A 26521-nucleotide genomic window follows, 5' to 3' on the forward strand; every position below is an offset into this window, starting at 1 on the left:
CCGCAATCGGCATTACATCGTCAATAAAATTTAAAGAGGACACGCGACTCCAACAGTGAGTGATTCTCATACGTATGATTTATTTTGAACTTTCGCAAGTCGCGTAACCATTTTACGTCGTGTGACTACGAGTCGCTGTAGTTTCAATATTTTTGGTATACGGTGATTGATATTTTATAATTCTCGAAGTTTCCCCTCGGTTTATATGTCGGGACGATCCAATCGTTGCTATTCGTTTATGCTTGACTCGCGAAATATCTCTGACGAATTCAATGTTTCGTAACCTCAAATTGTGCATTTCCTTTCAAAGCTCGGTCTAAGCTGATTCTCTCTCTCTCTTTCTCTCTCTCTCTCTCTCTCTCTCTCTCTCTCTCTCTCTCTCTCTCTCTCTCTCTCTCTCTCTCTCTCTCTCTGCTTCCCGATTTTTTATTCTTTATCATATTCTCGCTTGAGACATAAGGTTTAAGTGAAAAAGAAATAAAAAGGAAGAGGCAGAAAGCAAAGAGCATATTGTAGATCAGGCTTAAGAGTCGATCACACGCACCGTCGTTTCGTTCATCACGAGAAAGCGTCTGGAGTGCGCGTCTGCGCGTTTGGATTAAATTTGAATCGTCGCGTTTAAATTCGCAATGTCCGCTAAATAAGTCAATCGCCGCCAACTTCACAGTGATGATGCCGAGCGACGCGGCAGTTGACCGGGTACGCCATTCAACAAGTACTCGCGGTCGCGTCGTGTTTACGCACGGGGTGCGGCGGTGCTTTCGCGTCGTGCGCGGAGTGTTGATAAATACGTGACTGTCGCGCGTCAACGTTAACGGCGAGAGCGTGTCAACGATCCGTCACACTCGGCGGGACCGGAGTATTCCGCGGGAACGATGTCGTCGTCTCGTCGTAGCGATTCACCGCCATTGCACCGCGACCCGAATGATCGCGTCAAGTCGATGACGACTTTCATCGAATCCTCTCGGCGACGAGACGTCTTCTCCTCGCAGCTCTGAGCAATCGTGATCGAGACGACTCCGGCGATCGGAGATAACCTAGCTGCAATCGCTGTCGATGGGGCGCGTGCATATCGCGATCGCGGGATCATCGGCGGACATCTTTGTTCCGCAGCCAAAGTTTCCACGTCGATGTCTCGATGCCACTGTACGATCGGCTATCGCCTCGCACTCGGCGAAGTTAGTTCAAAGTGACGATCGTCGCGGTGCCTTGGTCCGTATTCCGCGAGCGGTGAGTTTCGCGAAGTCATGATGCGTTCCGGGAAAAGTCGCCGATCATTGTCGCGCGCGCTCGAGTGACAAGAACAACGGCACGATTGCACAGAGACGAGTCCGAAAGAGTTCGGACGATAAGCCTCGTCGACTCGACACCATGTCGGCGGACTCGTTGGAGCCGCGTGAAGTTGCGTTCGGGAACGTCGGTTGTCGCCGCAATTAAAGCAGCGTGTCGATCTCTCGCGCGGGGCTCGAGATCAAACGCCGGCCGGCGAAATCGCGCGCGGCCGGGAGTGTGCGAGTGCGAGACAAAGATATGACTCGTCGGCTTCGACGACGGTGGTGAGACCGCGACGAAGGCGACCGCCGCAGCCGCGGAGGACGTGAACAGTGCGAAGGATTATCCGGCCGGTCGTGGTGCTGGCGGCGCTGGCGGGTTGCATCAAGTGGTGCTGACGTCAATGCACATTTGCGCGCGGATCTTCGCGTGGGCATGGGATCTGCTTCTCGGTAGCACCACGTACCCGATGCAGCAGGTAAGTTTATTATCTGCTTTCAGTCTTGTCTACCGTGCCGAAACAATGGCGTAATTACGTAATTGTGGCCGGCGCGGCTTCATTCCGGTGCGGTGAGGTGAGGCGAGGCCGCGCACGGCGTGCACGGCGTAAAAATTCATTTTCTTCTTGGGTGCGAAGTAACGTCTTTGTTTCGGTCGAAGAGAGAGGGGAAAAAACGAGAGAAATTTCAGACGATTTTAAGACCATGTTTTTGTGACGGGGAATGCGACGGCGGCGTACACGGTGCGCCAACGCGATCACACGCGTCCCTCCGTAAGGCTTGGTTGTTTTAAGTTTCCGATGACTACGGTGCTGTTCCGTGTAGTATCTCAACGACACATAATTGCGGTATCTCATTTATTCGCTTGAAAAGATTATAAAAAATTATTTGCGCACATTTGAACGATTTGATGAAATACTCGTATAACTTTCCCCATTACTCGAAATGCGATAATAAAAATAAAGGTTGCAACATCATAGAGATATTTTTGATTTGACTTCGTGTTTGAATTATAAAATGCGTAATATCCAGTGAAGTACGATATGTACGTAAAAATTTTTATCTTTTTATTATTACATTAGCGATTAATATTTTTCGCGCATGCTGGACCTGTGAGTCCACTTCTTCTGATTTTATTTATATCTCGCGGCAGTTGTAGTTTTCACGAAATCCAAGTGGAAGGTATGAGTACGTAAAATCACATTAGCGTTGATGTCGCAGTATCACGTGCGCAGTATTTTTCAGTAATTTGAGATACCGACAAATGTAGCTAACAGGATACACGGAATATTTCTACTGTAAGCGCAGAGTTGACGATGTAATTTATCGACATCGACGACGACACGACGCCGGTGATTCGCATGCGCGTATGTGTAGTCGAGATACATTTAAATTCCAAATGCATCGGTCACATATTTATTTACTTACGCCACTGTTTAACAAATTATTTGCTGCGCGGATATATACGCGGACATCAAGAGCCAATTTGGAGGAATGAAATAAATGCTATCACGCTTACGCGGGAAATTACGTTTCCTAATGTTATATCTTCCCTCAATCGTGCAGATAATTCGTGTAAGAAGATATTCTATTTGTATTGCAAAGGCGAAGTGAGGGCTATTATATTATATCATTGCGTTACAATATATTAAATTATCTTTTACCGTCATTTATCAATATCAATTGTTGTTACGTCATCAAACTGCTGAAATGCAGCCGCCACTTTTATGATATCTGCAAAAGAAATAGATTACTCTTTTACTTGGGTTATCGATATTCTTTCCGTTTCATATTGCCGTCCGTAATTGTTTCCCAGATTGCATGTTCTCATTTTCTCGTATTTCTTCTTTTCTACGCTTCCTTGAATGGATCGAGCTTTGAATGGCTCTTAGACGCGAATTAAATTCGGTGGATCATGTCTATACATATCGATAAGTTTGCAGCGAGCGCAGAAGCATCGGGAATAGAACCGAGAACCTGTTGGACCGTCAATCAAACTTTCAATTTCCACTGTTTGATTGTTTTGCGGATTGTTTTGTCGAGCAGATTTGCGATGCACGGAAAGACAGGAACAAATGAAAATTCTTGTTGGTTCTTCTACACACACACACACACACACACACACATACGCGCGCGCGCTTTTTATTTATCTACTTTTTTTTTCATTAATAATCAGTGCGCTATATCGGTTGATATACACTTTGAAAAGCACAGCTTGCTTGATGCAATAAATCTCAATATAGCCGACGACTTAAGATCTCTACTTCGAGGAGCGCTTTGTATCGCGAATTAAAGTTTGACGGGAGTTACGATTAAAATAACTTCGTAATCCTTTTATTCGCAAGATGATTCGCGATTACGGCGCAAGTTTTTTAAGGCACGAGTTATTCGCGCGCGCGTTTTACGCTCTTTCTTTAAGGTAAATTTGCAACCGTTTGTGTGTGCGGATGTTATAACCCGAATCGATTGTGACGCGGTGTAAATATTAGAACGATTGAAAAAAATGTTATAAAATCGGCTTTACTACCGATGTGCAAAGCATTTCGCTTGACTAAATAATCGAGTTTATATCTCTACGGATTCAAAGAGAGAAAGAGAGAGAGGTCGCGCGAGTTTATATTTTCATTTCAAAACATATTGCGAATGTAGAAGACCAGCAACACATCCGGTATAAACATACGCTTCTTCAAACGTTAAATTTCTACGTGTAATTTGTAAACGTTTACTTGTTCATGCCTTTTGAGCTCTCTCTCTCTCTCTTTCTCTCTCTCTCTCTTTCCCTCGCTTTGATCAAATTTAAGCTGCCTCGTTTTTCACGAGTAATAATAAATTGTTAATTTCGCGATACAAGGTGAACCAATTTCCCTAACCTGCCTTTGTGCGATTGAATTCGCGTACGATACACGAAACACATGAAACGCGACCCTGAAACGTCGACAGCGGATGGCGATAACCCATTTGATCAAGTTGCCTTTCCCCAAATACTTCCGCACCACACCTTTCGAACGCGCACGTGTAATAATAATAGAGTTTAAACGTCGTCTCCTCGGAAAGAGCATTCAGTTAGTGCCTCACGCTTAGTGCGTAATGTCGCGCACTTATTCGCATGCGGTGTTCCCCCCATTAGCCAACAATCTAATTATGAGCCTCCGCCCCGCTCGCCATGTCGCTTTGTTTGCCCCTTTTCCGTAAAGTTACCGGTATGCCCACGAGGCCGCACCGTGGGCGCAATTTTGGTCTCGTTTACATGTTATTAGCGGAGCGAACGAAGAAGCATATACGGTCCTTGCGAAAATGCGTACCTTTTGCGCATATTAACGTTACCAATATATGATAATATTAATTAATTAGAGGTGCGTTGAAAAAAAAAACAGAAAAAAATGGCACGGAAAGAAGTCGTGCGGCCATGTGTTCAACATTCAATTACTTAAACGAGTGCAAATTCTACTACTATTTACATATGATTCTCTCTCTTATTAGTATAATGCGAGTGAGAAATAAAATGTAGCTTCATTCAAATGAAGTCCTTCATGGAAATGCACGCCTGTTCCATTGTCGCATGTCCATAAAATGCAAAATCATTACTGGGCCATAATGAATACAATGCGGCTCGGCTATGAAATTAAATATACGAAAATGTCGATATATGTGCGCGCGCGCGCGCACACACACACACACACACATACACACACACACACACACACACATATACACATACACACACGCGCAAAATCATTTCCCAGGAAAATTTCGTATACATGCTTTTCTTGAGTCGCCCACGATGCACCAAACTTCCCTAAAAAATTAGGAGATGACACTAAATAAATTATCCCGCGACTAACTGAGCAAATTGATCCGGAAAAGAGGATCATCAGACATACAGAAAGATGTTCGATACATTAAATTTGAAGGAGCGGTCCCACGATCGCGTTTCGAGTGGTGCAGCTTTAGCTTTACACATGCACGTTTTGCAACATTTAAATTCGCGCGACTCATAAGTTGCGAAGAGATCCCTCTCGGTCCCGTGTGGGATAATAAAGTTATATCGCGGAATAACGTCACGCACAATCTGGCTTCGATAAATGCGGATGCAGAGGCAATATCCAGGATTGTGTAACTCTTTCAAACATCCCAGTCGATTAGATTATAATGCTTCAAATGCACGGTCTCTCTGTGGTCGAGATCCCGTGAAGTTTGTTCGCAATTTAGCCCCTGCAGGTTAATTTGCGTATTAATTTCGCGATTTAACGATCCATCATGTATAAGGGATATTAATACACGTTCGTGTTTACGCGGAAGCCAACAGACGTGTTTACCTTCTGTCACACCGATACACAAGTCGCGGAAATACTATTGTAGCTGTGCGCGCGACTCAATGTTACCGGTTAACTGATTAATTAATTAATTTCACCTCGTTAGAGTTAATTTGCGTTCAAATTTGATGCGAGATCAAAGTAGATCGAGAGCGTCGGGTGTGCGATTCTGTTGCACGCGGCAGACGTGACGATTTTTCGCGAGCCATGGTAAAATCGACAATTCACAAATTAGCGGTCGATTGACGACAATCGCGTTTGTTCTCGCCACTTGGCGCGCGTTTTGATTTCATTCAACTTTTCCCGATTTGCGCCACTCGAGCGTACGTCTTTCGGTCTTCCCGAACAGCCTCGACGTCTTTCCTTGAAATTCCTCTGGGATACCCTTCCGCGCTTTAATCATATTTCTTCGTTAATTTTTCAAGAAAATATTTTACCCGCTAACACCCGCGGATAGGTCCGCTCGACCTCGAATCGGTCTCACACAAAGGCTCACACAAACTCGGTAACGCTCGGTGTTTCAGAGAGACGCACGGCAAAAGAAAGTTAAAATGGCTTACAATTGTCTTCAAGCCGAATATGACCATCATGAGAAAGACAAGTAATAAATAGCGTTACACGTTTTGTGCCGTGATATTCGCGATGCAGATTGCGTCACAAAATCAATGGCGTCACCCACCCGGGGGGAGGAGCAAGGAGCGGACGGGAGGGCGAGTGGGCGACGGCGCGGGGGAGGGAGGAGAGGGTGCAGAACTTGTTAGCGCTGCAAATAAATTATAATTACCATGAAAACGGGGTTACATTGCACCGGCAGACATAATTTGCTATCGCGTAAGGTCGTGGAACGGATCCGGCGCGTATGTACGTGTGCGTGCGTGTGTTGTCAAAATTAATTTTCCTAGGTGGTAAATAATACCAAGGACCACCTCTCCCCATCGTAGCGCGCTGCTGTGCGAACTTGACAGCTCCGCGGTGTTTGCGACAGACATCGCGTCTGGTTCCACTGTGCCAGATATCACACTGCTAATAGCTGGATCCCGCGTTTAGTCACTTCGGAGAAATTCGCCTTGGAGCTTAACGAAGGCACGACACGCTCCCTTTTCGCACCTTCGGCACGTCGGAGCTACGGAGATTCGCGGAATGTTAAAATGTATTCTCTTTCTCTCTCTCTCTCTCTCTCTCTCTTTTTTTCTCTCTCTTTCTCTTTCTCTCTCTCTCTCTCTCTCTCATGTATGCGCGCGCGGATGCGTCACGCTTTGCTCGTCGTTTTATCGTAATCCTTGCAGACTTCGTGCCTCCTTCTCCCGCGTCCTTTTGATCTCGGTACGGGTGATAAGAAGCTACGAGAGCTCGTCGCACATTTTCCCCGTGAACTGCTTGCGAATCGCGAGCAAGTTCGCCGCGTCTAACTTGCCTTGTACCGGCGTCGGTTTATTGCCGGGGAAAGTCGAAGTTGAAAGCTTCCCTGGACGCGCGTGGTGAAACCTCGGCGAGCGAGCCTGCCGAGTGCCGCTGTGTTGTGTATAATCGTCCTTTTCGTGTCTCGTCGCTGCTAATTCGCGCCGGGGCGATTCGCGTCGGCGTGATATAAACTCGCGGCGAAACAGGGATTACCCGTTAATTAATCATCAGCCGCTCGCGGCCGAACAATTTTTCCGCGAATCCGGCTTATTTCTGGCACAGGAACAGGCACAGATTCGCCTGTCCACTTTTCGCTTCCCTCGAAATTCTCCTCGTTCCTGTTATTCGCATGTCGCTCGTTAAAATTGTCACTTTGTTTTTTTATATTTTTTCCATACCGCGGGCGCGATGCGTCTATAGCTGGTTATTACGTCATTTGCCATTTCATCTGGAAGAATGCGTTCGCGCGGTAAATGAGCCGGAGAAAGTTCGTTTCAACGAGTCCCGGCGAGTTCCGATAAATGTGAAAAGTTCGAACGCAGTGACGCACGTGACACATCATCTCATTTCTCCCCATTACGCGTTAAATCCCTGCTGCGACGTGCGTCGCGCCGAGAGTCAAACGTTAAACAATTAACGGGCTCTCTCATCGCGCTCGCCGTTCCACTGGTCGCTTTGGGATTTCACGGCTCCGCATTCTAAGAGATCGTATTGCCCGGGACTCGCTAATCTGAGAGGACACCAATAAACGCGCGTCCCATCCCCGTACGATTGCTTCTCCTTTTACCGTTTTTCGCGTCGCTCGAAGGATATAACCGAGCTCTCGTCTGATGAGATCTCGAGTTTCCTCCCGAGTACGGGAAGGCCAAAGGTCGTCCTCGCTGTCGCAACGAGTCGAAGGATTTTTCGCGCGATAATCACTCGTGTGTACCGCCGATGCGCGCTGCGACTGATGAAAAAGCAAGAGCCTGCTGATAACTCGGCGATAACGCGTTCACGCGCGCTGTGTGTGCTCTCGAATTGGTTTTCCCGACGCGACGCGGATGTGGCATGTTTCCGAAAGGGACTCCTGAAACGTACGTTTCCCCCTTTATCCCCGTAACAGGACTCCTGATGAAATCAGGAAGGAAGGAAGGAAGGAAGGAAGGAAGAGCCGAGACATTGAAGGGGAACTTTCAGCGTAATTTAGCAAGCCTTCTCTTGCCTTTCGATGTGTATTCGTGTGTATTTGTGAGTCGCGGCGAGTCCGCTTCCCCACGCAAAACATGCGCCCTCGGCAGGCGGAAGTGCGAAAGGCGGGGTCTCGCGTAATTAGCGAGCCCGGCGATGGGGTTGTTTGACGTAGCCACGTCTGCCTTCGTCTCACCGTCGTGTCGAGAGTTATTCGTAGGATAGCTCCCTTCGAAGATACTAGCACGGAGAATGTCCTTATCGCGCCAATTATAGAGATGCTGTAGACTGCAAATGCGGGGAAAAAGATTCAAGTTGCGTCGGGATGTGACAACAGTGGTTGCACCGACTTTAAGGAACTTCTGAGAATCCGACGGAGGCTGATCGACGTCGAAGAGGATTCGATTTAGATAAGAATTAATATACTTGCGACATTTTTTGAGAACTCCTTCTCGAGGATCGAGGAGATGAGATCTTAAAGTGGACAGAGGCTTACGTTGAGATTGCTCTCTGCTTGGCTTCTTCAAGATTGAACGGAACCGCTGTTGCGCGTAGGATTCCTCGGTGTACACTTATTCGTCAATTTTCCAAGTATCCGAGTCCCAAGGCAGTAGCGTGGGCTAGATTCGGAAGATTGAGTCACTGTCTCTGGCCACTTGGACGATCTTGTTTGTCGTTCACGTCGGCCTTGCTCGTCAATCGATTGTTGTCTCCATACATCCGCGCGCAGTGCCCCTCGCGTTAATACCGAATTCCATCAAGCGCAGCGGTTCAATTTATCTTTGCCGGGACGCTGGCAAGTTGTCTTTGCCCTTACGAGAGACGCCGGTGTGTGCTGCGTGAGGATATTAGGACGTCAGCCCGAGCCCTTTGAGAATTCTCGACGGCGGCGGTGTGTGTAGCGTTCATTCGTTCGCTCGCAGTGTGAGACGCTCATAACGTCGATTCTTGAGAATTCCCGCCGAGACGAGGCAGCCTGGTTTGTTAGTTTAAATGATCAAAGCTTTAAAGGATCAGTGTTGCCCTACAGGCATCTTGTTTACGCGGATGTGGTTGTTTTTGAACATTGAAAAATCTTCCACAGCGACAGGCACGCCAGCCATTTTTTCGCACGATATCCGAAACGATATCGAAACCCCAAAATCTGCAGTTAGCTGCGGTCAAGCGTTGGTGGTCCCGTCCAATGTTGATGCCGTCTCTGTTTTCCCACGTAAACTAGCCGTTTTCATCAAGTGCGAGTGACACGCGGCTTCTTTTGTTTTTCTCGCGTCTAAAACCGTCTAAAAACGAACGCCCTCGCGCCCTCGCGAGTCAGCCGAAAACTCGGCGGAGTTTTACTCGCCGACGTTTCCGACCCTCGCGCCATTTTCCCAAGCACGATCTTTCCAACTTTCGCCATAACGGCCGCCGTATAATTCGAGACACCGTGCGATGGATTCGGCGGATGTATTCGCGACGCCGGGAGCGACGGCTCCGATCGTGCGCGGCGCATCCCGTGGGATACGCCGAGAGGGAAGGCCACTTTTACAAGCTGAGGGGTTGACCTTTTATTGCCCAACCAGGTAATAACGGCTCATTACGTATGCATAGGTTATGTTACTAGTTTATCGATTTTCGAGGCTCGTGAACCGAGCACGTGTCCATGCTGAATGCAGTCCCGGTGACGCTGTCTACATTCTGCTATGCGCTTCACGAACACCTGTAGATATCCCGGCCCGTAGGCATCGCCGCCCGAAGCGGCGCGCTTATGCAATCGTATTGTTTTTACTGCACGCATACATTGCGCGATAATCCGCTTTGTATATGCGTCCGCGCGATCGTCGCTCGAGCGGACGCAACTACACGCGCGCGCGCGCGCGCATTGTGTCACCCTGTCCAACTTTTCCCGTTAAACCGATACAAAAGTTCTGTTTATTTATGCTGTCTGCTTAACATTGTGCTCGCGCGCATTGCGCATTTCGCGTTGCATGCGAAATGCGCGAATCCTCCTCGGCTCGATCTTCGTCGTGAATGACACGCCACGTCGCACAGTGGGGCCAGATGACATTTTTTGGTTGAAAATTCTCTAGAGACCTGAATTTCCAACCGATCATCGACACCGATGGATGAGGGCTTGATCCTGAATAAATTCCAAAGAGATCTGTCTAGCCGAAATTTTGAACAAATTATCGGTTCAGGGTTCGTCTTAAAAGTTTATCGTTTAATTAAAGTACAGTGTCTTCTACAGGGTTCGACCTCAATGGGTTCGAGCCTATGATACTAAATGCGAAACCCCAGAACTTATAATCACCTTTTAGAAAACTCAGAATTTCAAAGCTCATCAGCTCAGCTAAAAAGTTCTCGGATTGATAGATTCCTAGGTTAATGGACGTAACACTCAAAATCCCTCGGTTTTGTACTTAACAACAGGTCTATATCTGATGTTTTTGTATTTTGGGCATATGAGTTTTGGGTTAATGGGTTTCTGGTTCAAGATCGATAAATCTCGTCGAGGTGTCTATTGATTGGTTTCATACATAGGCAGTCTGAAAAGTTCTCGACCTGACGCGCATACATGGCATTAGAAACTGTCAAACTATAATTGTATTGGAAAGTGGCATCCCTGATATAAACCCATGTAAAATTTTATTCGATCTGTCAAATCATTCGAGTAGTAGCACCAGTTGAAAAAGCTTTGTGCAAGATGGGTGCCGCATTTGTTAACAATTGACCAAAAACGCATTCAAATGCGTGTATTTCTCAAGCGTGTTTGGATCGTTTTAAACAAAATAAAATGGATTTCAAGCGTCGTTTCATAACTGTTGGTGAAACTTAAATCCACCACTGTATACCAGAGCGAAAAGAACCTTCCGGAATCACCATTTAATGATGGTATTGAATTATTGGAAAAACGTTGGAATAAATGTATTGAAGTTTCAAGAGATTATATTGAAAAATAAAAGATATTTCACGGCAAAAAAAGTTCCCTTTCATTGTTAGGCCGAAAACTTTTCAGACTGCCCTCCGCTGTTTCAATCCGCTGAATACGCTATTAGATAGAAATAAGTGTCGAATAATGAGTATTTCACAAGTTTCTCGCGTTTAACGATAATTTTTTCTTTTTTGCGGCTAGTAATTCGAGAAAAAATTTTTTTTTAATTTTGGCAAGACAGATCTCTTCAGAATTTATTCAGGATCAACCTCATTCATTGGTGTCGATGATCGGTGGGGGAAATCCAGGTCTCTAGAGAATTTTGAAGAATGTCATCTGGGCTCCACTGTGCGTCGACCGGAGTCGTCCTCTCGCGCGAGATGTAACCTCGTAGCCCTTTGCGCGCGAATCTGCAGAAACCGTCGCGATGTATTGCCCCGATAAGATATACGTCGTGTTTATTTCGAGCAGCGCCCGGGGACGTTTCACGACGGTCCATTAGTTAACAAGATGCCGGAGAACGTTGTTTGAGGACGTCGCGAGCGGATAACGAGACGTCGTCCCCGAGGTCGACGGGTTTACTCTCGCAGGTGCTTTCGGTCGAACGTAGTGCGGGTGTATTGCACCCCCCGAGATGTACGCGCGACAAGTTGGAAAGAAAGCCTCGAAGAAAACGAATACGTGAGGCGCGTCGACCGTGACACGTCCAGCGATGTCTTTCGCCCGCTTCCGCTTCGTTCGTTTCTTTCCTCGCTCGGGTCATCTCGCCGAGATTTCTTCGAGAGGCGGACGCAAAGGGCGCGAGGGGCTCGCGCTCTTTTTCCGGATTATACAGTTTCGCCTAATCTTCATGTAGTGAGTCCGGGATAGATGGGCACATAATTTTTTCAATTGGAATAGTCGCTCGGCTAAAATTCGCCGGGCGTGTTAACGCTGTAACTGCGCGAAACTGCGGCCGGCGATTATCTCCGGATATGGAATGTCCACGGTGCGGTGTCAGTCTTCACGATGGAAACGTCCGAATAATTCCAGCTCGGGCGATGCTTATCAGGCCGGACGGAGTTTCAAACGCTGCGCACACAATCCCGGCGATTGTGTGTGTGCGCAGCGTTTGAAGCTGTCAGCGCGCTGTGACAATCGTCACTCTTCAGCCGACGTATCTTCGTCTTGTTTCCTCCCCCTGTCCACCTTTTACTCTGCAACTTTACACGATTTTTTTCATAATATCGGTCCCGAGACAGCGATTAGGGCGAACACGACGACGGTCGGAAGATACTCGGCCTGTCCGGCGGACTGAATAAACGATTCAGAGGGACAGTTATCCGTTATTGGGATTCGCTTTGCGAGAGAAGCGCGCGAGTTTCACGCCGGGGAAAGAAAACACAGCTGTGAGAAACCCTTCGATCGATATGCAATTACGGTTTGAGGTCCGCCAGGCAATAGAGCAGCTTTACATTGTGGATAAATATTTGCCGCGGTAAATAAACGAGTGGCTCCCGTGCAGGTGCGTTTATTTGATTCGGCTGGAAGGGAAGAGGTTATACGTAAAGAGAGGAAGGGCTGCGAAGGCTCTCGAAGGGCTCAGTTTGTCAATCGCTATCCCGTGACTCGATCGTGCGATCGCGCGGTGTTTTGGCATTAAATATTAGGTGAGCAAAAAAAGTTCTGAGCTTTTTCCTTGCAAAATTCCTTTCCCATTACATGTAAACGTACGCGGAAACGGCTTGCCGCGTAACGCCAAGCTGCTCTGCAAGCTCCTTTTCAGTTTTGCGTAGAGTTTATATATCCAGCAATGCTTGCAGTTTGTCCGTTTCAATCTTTTGAGGGCGCGGTCCAGCACGCGGTTTATTTTCACGACTGAAATCTTGGTGAAATTTTTTATACCGTCTTTTACACGTGGCATGACTTACAGCGTTCTCTCTATATGCAGCACAAATCATTTCAGTGGCTTCAGCAACATTTTTGTTCAGATGAAACGCGAAGTGGATGGAAAATCGAATATGCTTGCTCTTTTGTTATTGCCATCGTGAACACTACTGATTTTTGAGGTTATGTGCATCAAACGCCAAACAACATGGCATTTTAAAAGGCCAAACGTCAAGGCTTTAAAATCGCAAAAGGACGGGAAGATAAATCAAATTTAAATTGTCACTTCGGTTGTATGAAATCTAAAGCTCAGAACTTGTTTGCTCACCTAATGTATACTGGCAGTTGTAGCCTCCATTGTTGTTAACATTTGACACAACTTCGTCGTGCATTAACGTTAACAGCGAGATTACTTGATAACGGTTATTATCGATAATAAGAGTTTGATGGGCTTTTAACGATATTCGGAGGCACGAACGAACGTTATATTGAATTTCGAAACTCACGTTGAATTCCGCGCCGCTCAAGATAGAAGCGGAGAGGAATGCGAAAATACCGTTAACGAGAACAGTTGGACCTTTAATCTCATCTACGTAATACAAACGTAATCCTTTCTGTCTCGTTGTTAAGTCGAAAAGGGGTCGCAATAACGGAGTTCCTTTTTATTCATGCTGCGCGAGCCTTGTTCGTTAATTAGACTATTCTCGGAAATTCGTCGGCTATTTCGGCACGAAATAATATCGTCATCTTACCAATTATTTTTATACGAAGCAATCTGCTCTGCGCTACGCGCAACGCCTCCTGCTTCGCTCTCGCTTCTCACTCGTATCCGCGAGCAGCGAGCTGTGCGCGCTCACGGCATTATCGACCGGCAAACGATATCAAATTTCAAACTGATATTTATAATAGAGCGGAGCGGGCACGGAAAAGTGAGACGACGCCTCGTTACCTGGAGATTGACGTTGTGCGTTGAAAGAGTTAGACGAGATGAGCTTGCCAAGCGATCCTTGAAATTGGCCCTTGACGTCTACCTAGACCCGAATTGTCTCGGAGAACACGCGGAGATAACTTTCGTGTACGTTTGTTGCTTTTGTTGACAGTCTGTGGGAATAGAAGTGCGAGTGACCAATGAGATCCCCCTTGTCTCGACGGAAACAAATGTCGTGCAAGGTGCAACACCGCCATGGACCACCACGTCGGTCCTATGCCGAACCAACCCGCCCACCCCCACAAATCCACATTCGCAATACTTGTCGCCTCACGTCCTCCACGGCCGGAACTCGCTCTGTTCCGCGAACGGTAAGATCTTCTCATTGTTTATTCCGCACGATACGAGGCACGCACATAAGAAAAGAAACGACATCTTCCCATCGGTCTCATCTACGTACCTTTCGTAATGGTCGAGAATAATCGGGCGAACGGGCATAAAAAATACGAAATATGTTCCTCTACACTCAAAAAAAGTATTCTATTTGTAAAGTGATTTTTCCCATAGTCTTATATTCTAAGCGAAATCTTTTACAGAAAAAGGATTCCTCGATTTTGACAAAGTGATTAAAGTGAAGCATTCATCTAAAATTTATTAGATATTATTCTAACTGTTTTCCTCTTATTTCAAGAGGATTTTCTCTTATATCAATTAATTTTCCTCTTCTACGGGGAAGAGGAATATGTTGATTTGAATGTCGGCTTCTTTTATTCAGTCATGTGTACCTCTAGACATGAACAAAAAAATAATCATATGCTCATGGGTCAGAATATTTGGAACACTTTTTAAGAAAAAGTATATGTGTTGTTGTAACATATAACAAAGATAATTTACCCATATTTGGTTAAATACAGTTTATAATCTATTGCAAGAAGTTGAATAATACATTCTTTCTTTTGAACTATGTTTCATACAATTATAGTTATGGTGAACATCTTTGTAGCTATGAAGTCCATGACAAAACTGATTGGAAATTTGTTTGTTATGATGATCTTATTTCATTCGTGCCTACTTATTGCAGAACTGGAGTCAAAAGTACACACACACACACACATATATATATATATATATTACTTTTCGCTATATATTATAATAATTTTTTCAAATTAACTACTAACCAGTAAGAATAAAGTATAGTAAAAATAAATAATAATCCTCTTAAAAAAGGATTCAACAATTTGTGTATAAGAGGAAATTTATATTAAAATCAATAAGATTTGCATTATACATATAACATATAATCCCTCTTTATAACATTTTCCTCTTAATCTTAGAGGAATCCTTTTGAGACCGTATATAAGAATAAAATCCTCTAAAATTTAGATGATTCCGCTTGTTTTGAAATTACCTTTTTTGAGTGTGTATACATATTCAATGCTCCGTTTCCGGTATTTGAAAATTTGCAGACGAAATTAGAAACATTGATGGTTTTGCAAAAATTGACCGGGTCTCCTCTTCCACCCGCGTCGAGACAAAATCATATCGAGAATACGTACGAAATGTACGGAATATACGGTTGCGCTTTTAATATGATATCGGCAATATCATTGGGAAATGTGATACCGATATTTTGTCTGTAAACTCTTCGGCCGGGCTTAATGGACGAGCTTCAAGTTTGAGCAACGGTTGTAAAAATTCGATATATTTCTTACGAGAAGATACAAACGCGCTTTGCATTATCCGCGCGCGACGAGCTTGAGATGTATTATCGTCAACGTTCAATTCCCGCCGTGGTAATCCCTTTAAATCGACGTTTCCTTCGCAAGCACCTGCCTTCCAGGCAGGCGGTATGATGGTGCCGCGAGGCTCCCGCGAGGGAGATTACGTGTGCACATTAGACACACGAGAGAGCCGGCTCCGCAGATTTCTGTAGCGTTCGATTATTTCAGATTACTCGCGCCGAAGGCGTCCTATGACGCTGCGCATCGGTCCTCGTCTCAGCCTTCCCAGCAGGAGCACCTCCGCGCCGACGACCACGACAGACGGGGAATGGCGTACACTTGGGTGAGTCTAACAGAATGTTGCATTTTCCCGCGGCTTCCATTTCGCAATACCGTACTTCGAGCATAGCAAGGTCAAGACGCGGTCGCGATAAATTCTCGGAACTTGCTCGGAACGATCGATGAGAGAGTCGATTCTCCTCCAAGCGGATGTTCGAAGCATCGAATATTCCTCGTAAAATTCTCTCTTCGAGCTACTTCGGAGGAGAGTCCTTTCGTTCGTATTCTCGATGGATTCTTCTTCTTGTTTATGCTTCTCGCTCGTGTTTATATCTAGTTTGTCGATATTAGAGCGCGATGACGACTTCTTCCAGCGCTCCACGTTGAATCGCACACGCGGGAAATCATAATACGCCCGAGATAAAGCATGTCACGACAATTTGCGGTTCTTCCCCGTCGAACGTAAAACTCGAGCGCTTACCGTGTCTCAAGTACGCTGTTGCACGAAGCCGTTGATACTCGACGATTGTTATTACGTCCCGTGACTGGACGTTTTCCGTCGGACGTAAAATTTTAACGTCCAGCGCGCTCGCGCACACAAAAGTCGCGCGCGGTGCGACTGCCAGCGCGAGCATCGCGTATACTTTTTCCTCGCTATTTACCTTGACGTTCTCGATTAACTCCTCTCGCCGATCAGGAAGCGGCGCTTCCGTTAGAAAACGGATCCATATGTATGTTATTATCATGGTAATTTGATTGTGTATGTCACCGTTAACATAAATTTGCATGCTTATGAAGGCGCTCTCTCGACTTTGCGAGCGAGGGAGCGCTGCAAATAAGCTGTGATCCATCAAGGATTTCTCGCCGCGCCGCGCGCGGTCGAAGGATCGTGGTGATATAACTTCGTTAATCAACAATTTGACCGTTCGCGGGCGCGAGCGCAAGATAACATATTTGAATTTACTGCGTGCCGCTTAAGTAACATGCTGGCTGTTATCGACGGGAGCCTTTATTATTATATATCTCAGTTACGATACGCCAAGTGTACGTTTCATTTCCAGCGCGTTTCATCCGCAGCTCGGCATATCTCACGCGAGACGCAGAGCGGTCTGACAATTTCCCAATAAATATTGAACAGCTTTCGTTGCTCCGACATTTCCGTTGCGCTCGCGCTGCATTATCAGCTTTCGAGCTTCTCTTCGTCTTATCGACAATTGAGAGAGAGAGAGAGAGAGAGAGAGAGAGAGAGAAACGAGAATCCGTTCGTCCGTCCGTCCGCGAATTTCTACTTATCATCGCATCTGCGTTATCGCGTTCGTCGGTAATTCAGCGTTTTTGGCGAGTAGTACAATAGTTCCCCGACGCGTTTGCTGTTTCTACAATGTGAAAGAGACCACTGATGCTCTTACCTTGTTTCACCAGTCAGTTACCGACCGTAAGGTGTAGGGTGGTACGTTTTCCGTTGATTTGCGCGCAAAGTCTCTCTCGTACCGAAAGAGCTGTTCAGTTCTCGCTCGTCGATACAAATGTTCGCGCACCGATCAATGAATTGTTCGACACGTTTGTCGCGTTTGCAGCTCGCGATAACGAGAACACGCTCGAGCTTCCTTTATCTTGCTCCGTTTGGTCACTCCTCGTTTCTTCATTTCGTCGGGACGTCGTCGTCGATAGTGATCTTCGCCGAAGGTTATCCGAGAGCGCACCGGGCGAATGAAGATAAGAGAAATAAAGTGGATTAGATTCTTTATTCGGGGCAAAACGGGAAAGATGCGATCGCGCGAGGGTAACACAAAATCCGTGGATGATACTTAAAAGCCCGGACGAGATCAAATTCCGCGCGCGTTAATAGCTGCTCAATCCCTCCTCCCCCCTCATCGCGTATATAATGTAGAATGAACAACACCTTTATCATACCGTGGATGGAGGGATGATTGGATCGATCGTATTCCACTGCATAATGACATAATAATGTAACATAAACGTCACAGCGGGATATTTTTTCAATAATGAATACAGCGCGCGGCCGGGGTGAAATCGTTGGAAGCGACAGCTGCTCGTTTAACCTCTCATTGTTTTCGCGCCGACATGCTGATTTTACAGAGCTCGGCTGTATTTTTTCTTCCTCGTAAATACGCGCGCACCTCCCACAACGCGACAAAATTTGTCCTTTCCGAAGGACAGATATCGCTTATCCGAAGTTTTTTGCTTTTCTCTTTTCCCGTTAACGTACGTCGATCCCCATGAAAGATGTGCATGGGGAGAAGCATGGCGAAGAAGGGTGCATCAGCCGAAATATCGTCTGGAAAGAATTAGGCTTCGAGTCTTTGTCTCACGCCCGACGCGGTTGTCCTTCGACTGTCCGCGAGGTACGAGACAAGTTTGTCCTTGATTGAACAAGAGAGTCCGAATCTCCCGGAAGAAATTGCACGACGCGTTTGGCTGTGGCCAAATGTATCCTCCCCGCAGCCACCCTGATCGATTCGATCGTGCTGGCACGCCGACGCGAGCCACCTGAGGGTAGTGCACCAGCTAACCAGGTAACCGCTGCACCTGGCAGCAGGCACCCTTAGAGCTCGCGGTTAGATCCCGCGGCACCAAGATGTCGCCTTGATCGAAGAGTCGATGACACGTAGCCGCCACTCCTCGTGGTACCCTGTGTAGCCTTACGTTTTGTTGTGACCGCGACGGCCTTGCAGACGGTCGCGCGCGCGTTTCGCTCCGGCTGCGGGCGGCTTCCTCGCGGAGGGTTTTCTCGCGTGTCGACGAGAACGTGCCGACGCACGCGCTCGGCTCCGCGTGCTCACGCACGCACGCACGCACGCACGTACGTAAGTGCGCATACGCGCCGCGACGCGCGTGCTTCGCCACCGCGGCTCATGGTTGTGCGTAAAACGTCGCGGCGAAGCGCAAACACAAACGCCTCTTCTTCGCGAGCAGCGCCTCCGCTTCGAAATTTCGCGTCGCGTCGCGTCGCGTCGCGTCGCCTCGCCGGGCTCGTTGTTGTGCCGAAAATTGTTGCGCTGAAGTTTCGCTCGGCGTGCGTTCGCAGGATCCGGCTGAGAGCGTGCGCGCTCGAGCGTGTGTATGTGTGTGTGTGTGTGTGTATACGTATATACGTGTGCGTGCATGTGTGCGTGTGTGCGCCGGCTGGCGGCACGTCGCGGTTAATTTAAGTGGTGCGACGTGAAACAAGTGCGACGCCGCGCGTCGCGGCAGTTTGCGTCCGCGGTGAGCGAGGAGCGGTGGAACTTTGCGGCACGAAACGCGCGCGATGTTCGTCCCGACATTTACGAGTCTCGTCGTCGTTGACCGGCACGTTAGTCCGCCGTGTTGCAGTGGAAAGTGATTAGCGCAATCTGATCGGGTGCTTGTAGCTGGCGAGAGCAACTCTCTCTCTCCCTTCCTCCCTCCCTCCCTCTTCGGGTGCATTCCGATTGGGGTTAGCTCTCGTTAATTCGGATTCCGCCGACCATGGATGGAGACTAGCGACCCCAGTTTCGCTCAACCTTGCGGGGAATCACGTGCAATCGTCGTTTCGTTTAAACGTGTGTAGCTCGCCTCGTGTCTATAGCCCGATAACTTTTTCCTGCATTAGAAACTTGCTCATCCCCCTGACTTTCTTCCCATCTCCACTGGAGACGACGATACACCGGACTACTGGAAAGTTTCGCGTTCTTGCTTATGTTTCGACTTGCTGTGCTTCACTCGAAAGGTCGCTATCTCTCTCTCTCACCCTCGGTTTTATTTCCGTAACTCGGAGTTCTCATATAGTATAGATACCGCTTCGTGTTCCATCTAATGCCGGTATTTATTATTCAAGCGCGGCTGTCGAGTTTGGCTTGTCCGCTAGGAAAATCAGCCTGGAAGTTAGGAATTCAGAGGGAACCGGATAATCGTATCGAATGCGTATTATGGAGATGACAGCGGCGAGGACATAGCGGAAATTCGGCCGAAAGTTTCCTTTTTGTCGGACGAACGCCGCTTTGAAAGAAAAAAAAAAAAGATCCAACGATCATCGCGAGTGGTCGTTTCTCGTGCGATCGAACTCGAAACGACATCGCCCTTTGGCGTCAACCGGGGATAAATTCGAGAGGAAAGTTCGGCGCGCAGGAGCGTTTAGAAAATCTCGGGAATGGTTGTTTGCGTTGACTTCGACGTAACGGTCGACGACGAAGGCGATCGAGACTATTGAGCGAGGCTAACATGATTTGCGCGCGGGATCGGGATAAGTGCTAAAGATTCCCGCGCCAAGTTCCTCTCCTGAGAATGATCAGATTACGCTTTGGCCGGGAAACTGACTGAAAAGGATAATCCGAAGAACGACATTAACTTCGTTCGACGAATCGTTGACGATTTGTTTCCAGTCGAGACGCGGTCCTTTTGTATTTTATACGTCGTATTTTATATAATTTTATATTATAATAATAATTCGTATTTTATACAACAAGATTCTTACCGTACGTATTTTTCTTCTATCTCGCAATAATTCCGCGAGCAGATCGTTGGACATTGTCGCGATGTCGAGAGAAAGTGGAGGGAAAAGTGGACGATTGAGCTGGGCAGATCGAAGCGAAGCGCGTTAAAAAAAGCTATCGTTGCCCCGTTTCTCGAGGAGCGAGGTAGAATCGCGAAGCGATTGTAGAATCGCCGTAGTGTGTGTCGCAGTGCTGCTGGTGCGTTATTTCTGTCGTAAACTGCGGACCGAGTAAATGTAAACGTAGACTGCGAGAACGCGCGACAGTCGCCGTGCGAAGAGGGCTTGATTTCCAGTGCGGAGCTCGGCTCTCCCTCTTTCTTTCTCACGGACGATACGTTGTATGCGGCGCGTAAGGATGCAGCGAGTGTGGGATAAGGAGGAGAGATTCAATTTCTTTAATTGCGAATTACGGCAAATCCTACAGACGGATTTCCGCGCGAATGTGGGCCGCCGGAGCATCGCGTACATCGTAACTCGCGGATGGACGGAGCGTTCGTTCGATTTCCAACTCGATACACTCGTTCGACTCGTCGACCGCGCGATCGTCATTGCGAAAGATTCCAACGGGGATTTCAATCTTTTTATTGGCTCGGAACAGAAAGTTCTTTCCGATCTCTCTCAGTCGAATTGCTCACCGACGAAACAAATTACTCGTCAGATAAGTGAGGCGAATGTTCGAATCGACGGCCAATAACCTCATCGCGAAAAGAAATTGATAATATATGTATTAGGCTGTAAATATATGAAATTGATTTTGTCGGAAAACTTGGACATTTGGACATTCATTGAGACATCTTAAGCAATCGCCGTTGTCTACAATTCTTCGACAATGTTCTGACGATAGAGCATTTTATTATAGCATTGCTGCACGCGATGTCATTAGTTGAAAATCAAATGTATTGGATCTTAATGATTAACTTTTAATAATTTCAATTCTCGAGATTCGACATACTATATTTATTACAGCAGATCTCGCTGCGTAATGCGAATGGGGAATGTTGCAATTCAAAAAAAAAAAAAAGGAGAAGAGAAATATGTAGCAGTCGAAATGTAACCATCTCGAAAGACGAAGACCCATAAATTAACGCGGCAAGAAATCTCTTTCTCTGTTACTTTTGACACTTTATTAACGGGGGCCGTACCTTGCGTCGTCTGTCGTTATTATTTTTTCATGTTAGGAGCGACCAACGAAATTGGTCGCGGCGTGTTTCAAGGCTCGGAAAAATATCGCGAAATTCACCATCGCGTTCGCTGAAAATTTTTCTTTTTCAAATAATACTTTCGTATTATGTCCGCACACGGAAAAGGTTCTTGCTTTTCTTTTGCGAGTACGTAAAAAACCGACCGACCGAAAGAAATACAAAAACCTTTTATGCGACGAACGTAAAAAATTTTTCCCGCATCGCAAACTTTTGAATCCTTTTAAAAAGCGCGATAAAGACTGACAGCTCTTGCTGTAATCCGTGAAATTTAACGTGAAATTCTTATCGTCACGCGCGCGCGTAAAATCCGAAAATTCTTCATTTTTCTTGATGAAACATTTTCTCGCTGAATTACGCTCACGTAATTTCGTCGCATCAGTATACACATCAAGAAGCGGAATTCGCGGCTGCTGTTGCGTGCTTGCGTTATAGATCCGCCCGTGCTACTTAGAATCGAACACGTACACGTACACGTACACGTCCCTCCCGGACAATTTGGGGCTTCATAGTTTCACGTAGTAGCAGCGTTTTTATCGTTTCGCCAATTTCTCTCCGCCAGGTAGACGAAAGTTTCGTCGTTTCTTCTTGCCGCGTCGGGCCGCGTCGGGCCGCGGGACTGGCGAAGTTTCTCTGTGCGAGAGTGTTGCTCAAAGTTTCGCTTTTCTTTCCGCTTTGCCTTCGGAATCATAACTCTCTTTTTCCCCGTTTACTTTCCTGCTGGCCACCGTGGTAATGGAACAAGGACTCGGTTTTATAGCGGCGCGTAGTGCTCCGTCGGCCGCGTGAGCGCGCGTGATAACCCGCGAGAGCTGAAACGCGATGAATTACGCTCGCGATAGCGCTTGTGTGACGCTCTGTGCCAGTTGGAAAAAAAATAAAAGAGCACTCCTCGCGCTGTGCCTTTTATTAACAGCCGCTTCGCACGCAGCGCGGCGCGGCGGGAAATCGCGGCGGGAAATCGCGGCGTAATCACCGAACGCGTCGTCGTCGTTGTCGTCGCGAAAACTCGAACGTCGATTTTCAGCGACGGCCACTTTCGTTCGTTTTATCACGCCGTTTCGTGCGACGAGCCGGCTAAAAAAAGCACGATCTCATCAACGTGCAGCCGCACCGTCGTCACTCGCGTTTTTTCGGCTTATGTCCAATTTCTTCACCTCTAGATAACTTTATTCATGAGATATCTGCCAGAATCGGTTTTCTTCACCTTTTTGTAAAGTTTGTATCCGACAGATAAACTTACCCGGTATCTGAAGTAGCGGATATCTGGCAGATATTAATTCCAGTGCCCTGACATAATTAAAAAATTACAATAATACGTAATCCGCTGTTGCTGTTTTTATGAAAACACAACATGGATTTGTTACTCATGAATATTAATATTTTTTAATCTGATGATTTGATGATGATGATGAGGAATTTGTGAAAAGAAGACCCTATACAATAAGAAATAAACCGAACAATTTTCACAGTGTGGAATGACACAGAATTTTTCGAACGACTTCATTCGAAAAAGAATATAGCGCTCGAATTATTACATGCAATTGAAGACCGATTATTAATACTGTGGAAATTACTTTAATTAATTAATACTAGCCCGGAAAAGAATATGTCGCTGGTGATTTATAGCAAATTTTTAACATATCTTGTGTCAAAAGCTAGTAGCATGAAGAGAATAGCTATCTGTTAGATACGTAACCAGAGGTTTTAGTGAAGAAAACGAATTTTTAGTTATCTGACGGATATCTTTATCTGAAAGATAGCTATTGAGAGGTGTGAAGAAACCGGGCATTAATCGCGAGCTTTATATGTCGCTGCCGCTGTCGCGCGAGACAAATTTATTTATAATTTACAATCGCTCGATTTGCGCAGGAGAGAGCGGTATCATCGTGAGCATTCGCCCTGTCCTCTCGTGCCGCCAGAAATCCTCCGTGTCTTCTGAAAGATGCAGAAAGACGCGAGCTCCGTCGCGTCGGTCACGCATCTTTTTCTAACTACACTGCAAACCCGAGTGTGTTATTTTGACACGTATAAACTGAAGCTTTCTTCACGCGTTTTTGTCGTCGCGTCGTCTGAAATCACGTCATTTGATTAGATTTCGATATCACTTAACGCATTTAAACGCGTTAAACGATTTAAGATGATTTAAGACGACAAGATACGCGTAAAGGAAGCTTCAGCTTATACGCGTCAAAATAACACACTCGGGTTTGCAGTGTATGTATGTACGTGTCTTCGATCCGAGATCCGCGAGATCAATCGCCATTCAGGCTTGTTCGACAGTCAACTCCATTTGTTCCTCTATCCCCCGCGCAGAGAGAGAGAGAGAGAGAGAGGGAGAGAGAGAGAGAAAGACTGACGTCTCCCGAGTAGCCGCATTGTTGCTCGCGGAAGCACAATGCTCGGGCTAGAACAGCTGATCGTCCGCGCCGGAGGACGACGTGCAATCGCCGGTCTCTCTTCGGCCATTGGCTTCGCGACCGACTCGCCGCGGAAGATCCATTTATTTATAAGTTTCGTGGAGGCAACGCCTTGCGCCGGGATCCGATCGCACATGTGTCTTAATTTGCGTAACTTTTCCCGGAAGCTTGCACACGCGGCGAACGAACTCGCGCTCGTAAATACACACATGTGTATGTACACAAACAACGGAGCCATGTTTGTTCCGCGCGAACTTGTCGCGAGGGATAGAAAAGTTTTCGCTGCGGTTCTGCGTTGCTTTCCTATTTGTCGGGGAAATGCCTTTTTCTAATTGCGGTAATTCGATTTGCTAATTGTGATGGCTCTGTCGTGTTCCGCGAACGCCACCGCCGCGCCGGCTATACGATAAGTAATCCTTTATACTTGATGCGCGTATCGAATTTGCAGCAATGTCGCAATGAATCTCCACCCGACGCAATGACGTTATCGAGAAATTTGATATATTGAAAGGGGTAAAATATCCGCGCGATTAACGCGCGAAGGTTGGGTTCGTTCAAGTTCAATCGAATCGCGCGCTGATATTTCACCACATCGATTTACCCGCGAAAATCGATGCAAATATCGAGCGGAGGTCACAAGTAAATCCCGTAATGAGAGTTTCTCGTTCCACCGTTTCGTTTCACCGTCCGTCATCACCGTCGCCGATTTTATCGCCCATCGCGAGCGCGTATCGCGAAATCGAAAAATCCGTTAATTTTTACGGTGAATATTTGATTATTTTTCACGACGCGTTTTATTCGCGAGTGAACTTTGCGGATAGGTTTGCGGGGGGAGGGGGTAGTCAGCGGGGGCGTTGCGCGTCAAATAAAATTGAATTTACTCTTATTGGCAAATCCTTGCACAGGCACGTAATTTGCGTCGTTGCGCGTTTTATATAATAATTGCGTGCTCCTTTTCGACTCGCGTGTAGCCTGCGGTTCGCTTTCGGCCCTTTTATCAAAGAGCGAAGGTGGTGGTGATGGTGGTGGTGGTATCGAGCTCTCTCCGCCGTTGCTTCGGCTCGCGGTCGAGATAAAATGTGCGCCGTTTCACCGTCGCGAGATAAACGTGGCATGCATTATTTCGCAGCGCTAAAGATAGTTCACCAGTTTTCTAGCTCTTGCGTTCTTTCCCCCTCTCTCCTTTCTTCCTCCCCCACCCTCTCTCTCTCTCTCTCTCTCTTTTTTCTTGCTATGCGCGCATTACGCTCCGTCGTTTGCGGATTACTCGTGAAAAATACCGTCGACGGTGTATCGCGTGATGGCGGACTGTTCGTCGAGCTTTCACGGCGCGCCGATTACGTCGTTATTGTGAAAAAGTACGGTATTCTTTTATACCGGGCTCTCGGGCGATACGTGCGCTGCACCGTTACCGCCGCGGCGCGGCGTAATCCTCGAAACTATCCCCGCGGACGGATCGACGTAAATCGCTTCTTTTTGTTGTACCTCCTCGAGTGCCGCGGAGGTGCGCAGAAATTTTGGCGGGGGCGAGCGCGGCGGATCAGATAACCGAACGCGCGTTGCTTTCAGAGAAACAAATCAAACGACTTCTAACGCTTTACCCCGCGGACTGATTGGAAATAGTTGACTCGGCGCTTTCACCGATACGTAGAGCGCTCTCGCGATCTCTCGCTTTTTCCCGGCTCGCCGCGTCGGCTGCCGGAACGGCGCTTGTTGAAATTTTGCAAACGCCACCGCGCTGCGCCGTTGTCGCGCAACTCCTCTCTTGCCCGTCTCTCGTCCCGGTGCGCAATAAGTTTCCACACAAGCGCGAAAACAGTAAACGCAATTGTCTCTGCACACACGATGTCCCCGCTGTTCTCTTTGGAACAACACGGAAAGGAAAACGTTGGAGTCTCGCGCGACGAACAGGTATCCCGTCTGTCTGTTTTCCGAAAGCCAGAGTTGAGTCGCGGCCAAATGTCGATTATGCGCCGCGGGCCATCTGATTTTGATTTCGTCGGACGCTTCCATCGAGCCACGCGCCCGCACCCGCGTCCAATTTAATCGCGAGCACTGCTGTGTTTCAGTGGGTCAAGATCTAACTTGAGAATCCATTATGTCCTAATATGATTGCCCGGTGGTGGCTGCCGATATTGCTGCCTGCAATATGTTACTTAAGTGTACGCCCTGTTAGCGCATTCGCCGAAGCTGTTCGGCAAGACGAGGTCGCCGAGCTGCTGGCTCGCGAGAACAGGCGGGGACGCCTGTTTTCAAGCGCGGAATCGTGGAAGACATGGAAAATTGCGCGCAACGAGTGACCAACGTTCGGCCGACACGTGGCCGCGGTCGTCGTGTTGTTGTCGTTATTATTATTGTTATTGTTATTGTGGCGATATTGCGCTTCAACGAGCCCTGGCAATGTGTGTGCGTGTGTGTGACATTGCGCAATATTGACGCCCCGCTCGATTCGAAGCCCCGGAACGATGTCTTCGCTTTTCCTCACTTTTGCGATTTCATCGACTATCAGACGCGCGTTACGCATGACGTGAGCTCGACTGACGAACGCATCGCGTTTTCGCGATT

At 47.2% G+C, this 26521-nt stretch overlaps 1 protein-coding gene across 1 annotated transcript; it reads left to right on the forward strand.

The window, feature by feature from the left end:
* The first annotated feature begins 460 nt into the window (after positions 1-460).
* LOC105185289 (uncharacterized) lies at positions 461-15928 on the forward strand. Its single transcript, XM_011144662.3, has 3 exons — positions 461-1750; positions 14033-14231; positions 15810-15928. The coding sequence occupies exons 1-3, from the start codon at positions 1676-1678 to the stop codon at positions 15926-15928; spliced, it is 393 nt and encodes a 130-aa protein (XP_011142964.1). The 5' UTR covers positions 461-1675.
* The last annotated feature ends 10593 nt before the right edge of the window (positions 15929-26521 follow it).

This window comes from Harpegnathos saltator, unplaced genomic scaffold (assembly GCF_003227715.2).
Source record: "Harpegnathos saltator strain DR-91 unplaced genomic scaffold, Hsal_v8.6 scaffold139, whole genome shotgun sequence".
Taxonomy (NCBI): Eukaryota; Metazoa; Arthropoda; class Insecta; order Hymenoptera; family Formicidae; genus Harpegnathos; species Harpegnathos saltator.

Coding starts and splice junctions, on each gene's coding strand:
- LOC105185289 (XM_011144662.3), top strand. CDS start 1,676: ATGCACATTTGCGCGCGGATCTTCGCGTGGGCATGGGATCTGCTTCTC. Junction 1,751..14,032: donor CCACGTACCCGATGCAGCAG/GTAAGTTTATTA, acceptor TTTTGTTGACAG/TCTGTGGGAATAGAAGTGCG. Junction 14,232..15,809: donor CTCGCTCTGTTCCGCGAACG/GTAAGATCTTCT, acceptor CGATTATTTCAG/ATTACTCGCGCCGAAGGCGT.